Genomic DNA, 8,896 nt, shown 5'->3' with positions numbered 1-8,896 from the left:
CCTGACTGGAACATCTGAACTTCTGTGAGTGCAATTTAATGAACCAGTGTTTGTCAAGTCCATCCTGGAAATGGATTCAGATTGTGAATTGAGGAATTTCTACTCTGATGTTTTGGAAAGTAGCATCCTGACATGGCCCTTTATTTAATAACTATTTATTGAACAGTCATTCATTCAACAAATATTTATCGAGTGCCTAAAACACACCAGGCATGCTATAGTAGGTGGTGGGGATAAAACAATGTCATGTTCTTGGTGGAGAAAATGCTATAGAGAGAGAAGGATTAGGCGATAGTAAGGGCTGGGCCAGGGGAGGGGTTGCTATTTTATTGAGGGTGGTTAGAGAAGCTTCTGTGATGAGGTGACATTTGAGCAGAGACCTGAAGAAAGTGAGGGATGAGCCATGTAGATATTTGGGGGAAGAGCATTCCTGGCAGAACAGCAAGGATATCTGTGGCTCGAAGCAGATGAACCCCAAAAAGCATGGATCAGGGCAGATATGGAGGTCCTTGAAGTCTGTTTTAAAGGCTGGACTCTTGAGGAGACAGGGAGCCTTTGGGGGAGTTTGGAGGAGAGGAGAGAAATATCAGACTTGTCTTTTAGAAAGAGCACTGGCTGAGGTGGTGGCCATAGCTCAGCGGTAGAGCACATGCTTAGCAGGCATAGAGGTCCTAAGTTCAATCCCCAGTACCTCCATTTAAAAAACCAAAAAGCACTGGCTGCTCTGTAGACTAAGAGGGGAGCTGGGGGAGGGAGGGGGGCAGTTAGGAGACTACTGCAGTAAACCAGGCAGTGGTTTCTAGTAGCTTGGGCACTTTTTAGTGCGGGAGGGAAGATGTACTCTGAAATTATTTTGAAGATAGAGCAGAAGGGATTTGCTGATGTGATATATGGTGTGAGAGAAAGACAGGAATTAAGGATGACTCCAAAGATTTTAATACACTGGAGTTGGCTGGAGGAGCAGATCTGGGAGGAGAAATTGGGAGTTTGTTTTTGATCTTGGTAAGTCTGAGATGCTTATGAGGTATCATTCAGAGAAGCCGAGTCAATGTTTGGATGTACGACTGAAGATCAGGGAGAGGTACAGGCTGGAGATACACATTTAGGAGCCATCAGAACGTGGGTGTTATTTAAAGCTACGTGGCTGTAGGAGATCACCTAGGAAGTAAATGTAGATCATGTTCAGAGGATCGAGCTCTGGGCCATTTCCAAGGTATAGGGGTCAGGGGAATGGGGAGGAACGTGCAAAAGACTTGAGTGGGAGCAGCCAGTGAAGCAGGAGCAGAACCAAGAGAAGAGCCCTAAAAGTCAAATGGAAAAGCATCTCAAGAAGAGAGTTGTCGGCTGCCAAATAACGCGAAGAAGGGAAGGTGAAGACACCCAGTTTGTGCAGGTGCTGGGCATACAAAGATGAGCCCGATGCCAGGCAGGCACTTAGGAGGTGTTCACATTTTTTTTTTGAAATGAAGAGAATCTTTTCTCCAAACAGCTCATAGCTGGAGTGAGGAGCCAGCATGAGGGAAGGCATCTAACCCAGCCATGTAACTTGTCTGTAGAGGTGAGGCTCCTTCAGCTGAGTCTTCAGTGGCTGAGAAGGAACTCAAGCAGGTTTCTGTATGCAGTTCTCTCTGTTCTGGATTTTCAGTCCCCTCCTCTCCACCTTCCCTAGCAAGCAGCCAAGCACACTTGAGAAGTTAAGACAGAAATAAGAGGAAGCAACTGAGTGTCCCCTCTGACCAAAGAAGAGGGCTACGGAGTGAGAAAAGACATGGGAAAAGAGAGACTGGGGTAGCTACCTTTAAAAGCAGTTTAAAATTCATTCCAAATTTAGTAAATTCCCAATGGTCTGAAGAACTTGGTTTTCCGAAGAAAAACGTTATAATGCGCATATGGCCACAAGGGGTCTCCCTTTCCCTGAAATGCACTGGTTTAAAGAGAGGCAAAAAAGAGACGGCTGGTCCAGTACCAAATTTGGCAAAAAATTTGCTTAAACTTTTAGGAAATCAAGCTGTCTCTTTAGCAATAATATAGTTACCAGTTTAAAATGGAAGAAAGTACAGGGTAATTTTGAGGGAATAAACACATATTGGGAAAAGTAAGGACTACTTCAATGTCAAGGTACTTAATGGTTAGGGGGTGATTTTTCCCTCTTTGGTGAGTATTTTATTAAACATGATGGTTTGAAAAACATCTCATCATCTGAGGATAATAGTAATAATAGCTAACATGTATTAGGTGTTTACTGTGTTCTGAAACTTTTTACAGCATTAACTCATGTAATCCTTACCCAGCTATGTAAGGTAGATATTATTAGCCTTAATACTAAGGATCCTTAGAGATAGGTACTTATACAGATGAAGAATTTATGGTTTAAGGAAATCAACAATTGGCCCAAGGTCACACAGCTTGTGCAGGGCAGAACTGAGATTTGAACACAAATCTAATTCCACAAGTCTCTACCCTACACAGCCAATGGTAAGTAAGTGGATTCACTAATTTGTATATTATTAAGAAATGGTTTCTTAGATAAACGACAGGTTTCTTCTGTATAGCCCAGGGAACTATATTCAATATCTTGTATTAACCTATAATGAAAAAGAATACGAAAATAAATATATGTGTGTATATATATATGACAGAAAAATGATGCTGTACACCAGAAATGGACACAACATTGTAAACTGACTATACTTCAATCAAAAAAGAATTCTAGCTACTAAAAAAAGATGCCCCCCCCCCGCCAAGAAAAAGAAACAGTTTCTTAATTTGAAAATAAACACTGGTTCTTAACTAGGAATGAGAGAGTCAGATTTGTCTGAGGAGATTTTAAAAAGAATGCAAGTGACCAGAACTTCTCCCAGGACAATCTAATTCAGTAGGTTGGGGATGGGGTGAATCTGTTCACGTTTTTCAATTCCATAGGGGATTCTTATGTGTACCCACCCTTGGTAGGGAACCACGAAGGGAGCTGTACAGATGAACAGTGGCTACACTGATGTAGGAGGGACAGCTTGCTAGAGCACAGTAACCACCCAGCCTTAGAACAGGATTATGGTGATTTGCCCAGCATTTAACTACAAAGGGCATTGAACTCAATCTCCTCTGGCTTCCAGCTCGAGATGCTCTTTCCTTTCCCCTTGAGAGAGGAGCTGGAAAGAAATGTGTGATTTTCCAAAGACCAGTCAGGAGTGGCAACAGCAGAACTCTCTGGAGGCAGCACTGAGGGGTGAATTGTGCAAGGAGGCTCTCAGTCCACTTGCTGGGTGGTGCCTCAAAACCCAGATGATACAGTCTTTATCCACTACTATTCGCTGCCTGTCAGCCTGGCAAACAGGCAGTGATAGTGAGCTCAGAGGCTGCGTGTTTCTACCCCGGGTGAAATGTGGGCACGGAAGAGCTTTCTAAGGCAGAGAAGCTGTGAAGATGAAGGAACCAAGTGGTAAGAACTGGGATCAGCTGAGACGAAGGGAGAGAGCCTTTTCTATCCATTTCTGAAATGAGAACACATTCATCTTCTGCAGTGACTTTAAGTGGCCTAAGTCATCACGGAATCTGGAGTCTGACAGATAAGTCTGAAGTCAGATAATAATGGTCTCATGTTCTCAAGTGCCTTCTGTGCTTGCTTTTTTTTTTTTTTTTTGTGATTTCTATCCTCCTCTTCTCTCAACACACACACACACATTAGACACACACACAAAGCTTCCTGTACTTGGTGGCTCCTACGTCTCCCAGAATTACTCTGTGCTCCTGTTAACCCTGGGCTCTGTTGGGATTTCCAGTCTTTAGCCTTGGCCACCACCTCTGTCATAGAGATTTATTTGTTCCTTTTGCTGGACTTTGGTGGGAACCTGTGCGCTGGTCAGTCCCTTTGCTCCTGACCCTGCCCCAAGAGCTTTCTGAAGTCTGGCCTCCCAGGCTTTTAGGACACCAGAGCAAAAGAGGGCTTGGAAAGGGAACTGTTTTTTGAAAATCATGATCCATGAGTGCTTTTGAGACGACCTCATTCCAATACAACCAGCAGCGCTGTCTCAGAGCTGGAGTGGGGAGGGCAGGCTCCCTGCCCTTCAGAAGAGATAGAAAAGGAGCGATCCATGATTGGTGCCTCTTGCACTGGGTTCTTCCTGGGGTTTTCCCAGGGTTAGGGGCGGGGAGGAAATTTGAGGTTGTTCTAGACTCAGATTCACTTTGTCTCCCTGACTCTGTTTCCAGAACCGCTCCTCTCTTCCTAAGCTCCATCTCTGCTTTCAAAAGCATATGCGAACCCATGCCCCGTTCCTTTCTTTTTAGGTCATCAGATTCCTTCATGGGGTTGGCAGCAGAGCTGTAGCCCCAGGTTCTGTCGGGGCATGTGAGTGGTGGGGGCGCTGAGGTTTGCCAACACCTATGCTCCAGGAGCTTTTAAGTGTTCCAGGACTGGGCGTCCTGCTGGTCTTCCTCTCCCCTCCCTGCCCGCAGACTCAGGGGACCAAGGTGGAAGGGAGGTCTTACCCAAGAGAAGAAAAGCCACCACATTGCCCCAGCTGCCCACACTGAGTTCTCAGCTTCCCTTCCTCATCCCTCCGGCCACTCCCCAAGTCTGAAGCACCAGCCCCGCTTGAAACACCCCCCCCCCCCCCCCCCCCCCCCGCTTTGAAGGAGGCTGGGCTGGCCAGGGGGTTATTTTGGGAGCAGCTTCTGAGATCCGATGGCCTTGTTAGGACAACACTGACCTTTCCATCCCAGGAGGAGGGCAGGATTGGAGAGGGGCGGGGCGGGGGCGGGGGATCACAGCCCCGCACACCCATGGCGGTGGAGGAGAAGGGGGCCAGCCGGCGGCAGGAATTCAGCCTCGGGCTGGGGGCTGTCAGCGAGGGGGATTTCTCCTCTATGAAAAAGAACTGGGGACCCTGCCACCCCACTCTTTTCGCTGTGCTTCTTAAAGGGATCACATCGGTTTTCCTTTGACTCCATGGAAGCCAGGTTTGGGACACTCCGTGGAGACTTTGAGCCTTTCCCTCCTGCTGCCTTCCCAGCTGGCAGCCTTCCTCTGGCTGAGTGAGAGGGGGCCTCCCAGGCATGGCACTGACCAGCCTACCCAGTGCTTACTTAGCTCCTGGGTTCCTTCGGCCTTGGGTGGCATCTGGCTTACCCCCTCCTGGGGCGCGGCGGTGGTGAGTCCAGGGGCCCAGCCCTGAGCTGCTTGGAGAGAGTCGCTGGCACCCCCCATCGGCCTCTCCCCCCAAGCTGGAGGACGGTGAGGTGGTCAGGGCTACGATGAGATGAGTGGGGGCCGCTTTGACTTTGATGATGGCGGGGCGTACTGCGGGGGCTGGGAGGGGGGGAAGGCCCACGGGCACGGACTGTGCACGGGCCCCAAGGGCCAGGGCGAATACTCGGGCTCCTGGAACTTTGGCTTTGAAGTGGCGGGCGTCTACACCTGGCCCAGTGGAAACACCTTCGAGGGATACTGGAGTCAGGGCAAACGGCACGGGCTGGGCATAGAGACCAAGGGACGCTGGCTCTACAAGGGCGAGTGGACGCACGGCTTCAAGGGACGCTACGGAACCCGGCAGAGCAGCAGCAGCGGTGCCAAGTACGAGGGCACCTGGAATAACGGCCTGCAGGACGGCTACGGCACCGAAACCTATGCAGATGGAGGTGAGCCCAGCCTGGGGCCGGCAGACTTGGGGCAGGGGCCAGGTGGGCTGAAGAGGCCTGGGGAGGGTGGGGAGAGCCAGGGGATGTACCACACAGGTTCAGAGGATCCAGGATGTTATTTGCTGTGTGGCACTGGGCAAGTGGCTCTACCTCTCTCTGCATCCATTTCCTGGTCTGTAAAGTTGGGGCCAGTAACGGGGTTCTGGAGAGGACTGGCAGGAGTGCTTAGCACAAGACCTGCCATCGAAATACACATTCAACACACATTCAATACGATGCTGCTGTTACTGTTGCATGCTGGGTGTACAAACAGCTGTGGAACATACTCTAGAAGTACTAGGGTTTAATGTCAACTTTGCCGTGAAAATTATTTTCAATCAATAGATCATGAAGTGTTCATTCATTCATCCATCTATCCCCTGACCTAACTCATCCACCCACCCATTCATCCACCCACCCATGTATCTACCCATCCACCCATCCATTCACCCACTCACCCATCCACCCACCCATCCACCCATCCATCCATCTATCCATCCATGCATCTTCTTGTTCAGTGCACATTTCTGTAGTACTGCCTATTATCCAGGCACTGTAAAAACGTTAGGTATAAAGAGGAATAAGATACAGCCCATGGATTAAAAGATATGTTTTACACACATTATTATACACAAGTATTCACAGAGTGCCATGGTAGAAAAAAAAGAAGTTAGATTTGAGGAAATCAGGGGATGCTTTAGAAGAGGTGACATCTGAGCTGAATCTTGTTGGGAAATCTGTTTGTGAGGCGTTTAGAGAGCGGCCTTGGGTGCAGGGTGGGCTACCAATTGGTGGATGTCTGGCAAGGGCCCGTTCAGCCTGTACCCTTGGAGTTTCTATGGTACAATGACAGCTACGCAGCCCTGGCTGGAATTGGACAAAATCTGGCTCCATGTTTCCTAATTCAGTGACTTTGAGCTGTTTGCTGAATCTCTGCAATTCAGTGCAGTTCAATTCACCAGGTGTTTATGCTGGACACTGCACTAAGCTCTGGGTACAAGCAGAGAGCAAGCCTCAGTTTCTCCAGTTACGAATTAAGATAGTGCTTCATTGAGTGCTTGCTAGGCATCAGTTACCTCTGCAAAGCGGGACACAGTACGCATATGCTGAAAGTTCCTTCCCTTCCCTCTTCCCTTTCCAAACCAAGGTGTGTGTGCTGGAGGCCTGGATGTGAGTCACAGGGACACACTTTTCTGGGAAGCTGCAGGCGGATATCCCAGCATGTCTAAAATGGGGGAAACCCATTCATTCATTCATGTGACCAATATCACAGAGCACCAACTATGTGTCAGGCGCCATCCCACAGCGAGTTCTAGAGCCAGGGCAGTGAGCAAGCAAAGTCACAGGGAGTTCCCTGTCTAGTGAAGAAGACAGAAATAAACCAGAAAACAAACATAGATGTAACTTCCAGAAGTAACTAGTGTTATGAAAAAACAGCAGACAAGGAAGACAGTGATGTTTTTGGGTAGAGTGGTCCGAGAAGTCGGGTGGAGAGGCCTGGATAGGGAGGAAAGACCCCAGGCAGAGGGGATGAAGATTGCAAAGTCTCCGAGGCAGGACTGGGCTTGGCAAGTCTAAGAAAGAGCAAGAACGCCAGGGTGGTGGTGCAGAGTGAACAGGACACCAGGCAGGGGCTGATGCTGGAGTTGCGGGCGTGGGCCAGCTCACGTTAGGTTTGCAGGGCCCTGGGTTTTATCCTAAGTGTGTCCAGGGGCTGTTCAGGCCAGGTAATCGGAAGAGCTGCCCCTCCGGTCTGTCAGAGGCTCAGACTCTTCCCCCCGAATGAGACAGCCCCACATCCAGGGGGCTTGGAAACCTCACAGGTCCTCGCTCCCAAGTGCAACTCTCCAAAATTAGATGTGGCCACTGCTTTGGAAAATCTCTTTAATCAACCTGTCATCAGCTCCCTGAGGGTTTGTTAAGGACCTGCCCTTTGCCCTGTCCTGGGAAGTACTAGGGGGATGTGGGCACAGAAGATCCTGTGATTAGGAACGGTTTCGAGTCCGGCAGCCCTGGATTAGTGCCCTGCCCCTGTTGTATTAGTTAGATTCTCGGGGCTTTAGGTTCCTCATCATACTAATCTCTCCTAAGATTTCTCCAGGGATAAATATGTAGTTGCTGTTACTACTATTCACTATCATTACTTCATTCAATAAATATTTATTGAGTGATTATTAGTAAGCCAACACTATATTATATGGCGGGGATGAGAGGGTGGGCTGCGGGGAAGGAAAGTATAGAAGTGAACAGGATGGAAAAAGTCTCTGCTTTCCAGAGAACTTGACAAGAAACTGTGCTGGGTGCCAAGTAGGGACATGCCAGGGAGTCAGGGAGCAAGAAGCGGGCAGCTGACCAGACTCGCATTCAGGGAGGCCGCCTGGAGTAAGTGGCAAGCCGGGCTCTGGAGTATGGAGTGAACCAGGGGACAGGGGTGGGTGAAGGACGCATGCTCTGGATCGAAAGAACAGAGTGTACAAAGACACTGAGGTCCAAAGCTTGCCGTCCAGCAGGGATCAAGCTGAAATTTGCATCTTATCCCCAGCTTTGAGAAGTACTGACTTCAAAGCATTGATATGCCTGTCCCCTTTCCTCCACTCTCCATCTAACTTTGCAGTCCAGTGTCACAGGTATCTGCCTGCTCCAAACCAAAGAGTAGATTTCCAAACTGGAGGTGTCAACTCATTAAAAGGTGGCAAAATCAATTTAGTGGGTCATGACCTGCATTTTTTTAAATGGAAGAATAGAACAGAACAAAATAGAAAATATCAGAGTGTTTCATAGAGAATGAGATAAAGTACTGTTTTCTGAAATGTTTTCTCAGTTGGAGACATATGTATATAAATACATATCTGGATATATGTATCTATATAGTGTGTGTATTAAAACATCTGTGTTTATGTGTGTGTGATGATTCAAATACATTTTTTTACTGCAGGTCATGGTCAGAAAGGTTTGAATATCACTGTTTTACAGTGACTTGACCTGGCATCTTCATGGAAGCCCCTGCCCTTCCTAAGTCCACAGACCCTCCCTCACCTTCATGCTTGTAGCTTTGGCTGGAAGTTAAGCTCCAGTTCTCTGGTGAGAAGGGGAAGGTGGTCTAGGCCAAGGAGCCCCAGCCTCCCAAACCCTGCACTCAGCCTCCTGGCACCCCTCCCCCGCCTATAGCCCAGCATTCCTCCCCTGGCCATATATAGCCAAGCTAAAAATAAGTGCTGAC

The 8,896-nt window shown here is 48.4% G+C and overlaps 1 protein-coding gene across 1 annotated transcript in view; it reads left to right on the top strand.

Annotated features, from left to right (window-relative positions):
* Window positions 1-4,754: 4,754 nt before the first annotated feature.
* JPH2 (junctophilin 2) overlaps window positions 4,755-8,896 on the top strand; it is a 57,380-nt gene continuing 53,238 nt past the window's right edge. The window contains exon 1 of the mRNA XM_032461208.1: window positions 4,755-5,637. Coding sequence (XP_032317099.1) covers window positions 5,259-5,637 — 379 coding nt within the window. The 5' untranslated portion in view covers window positions 4,755-5,258. The remainder of the gene's footprint in view (window positions 5,638-8,896) is intronic.

Source organism: Camelus ferus, chromosome 19 (assembly GCF_009834535.1).
Source record: "Camelus ferus isolate YT-003-E chromosome 19, BCGSAC_Cfer_1.0, whole genome shotgun sequence".
NCBI classification, from domain to species: domain Eukaryota; kingdom Metazoa; phylum Chordata; class Mammalia; order Artiodactyla; family Camelidae; genus Camelus; species Camelus ferus.
Note: the sequence above shows the minus strand (reverse complement) of the source record. Positions and strands in the feature narration are given on the sequence as shown.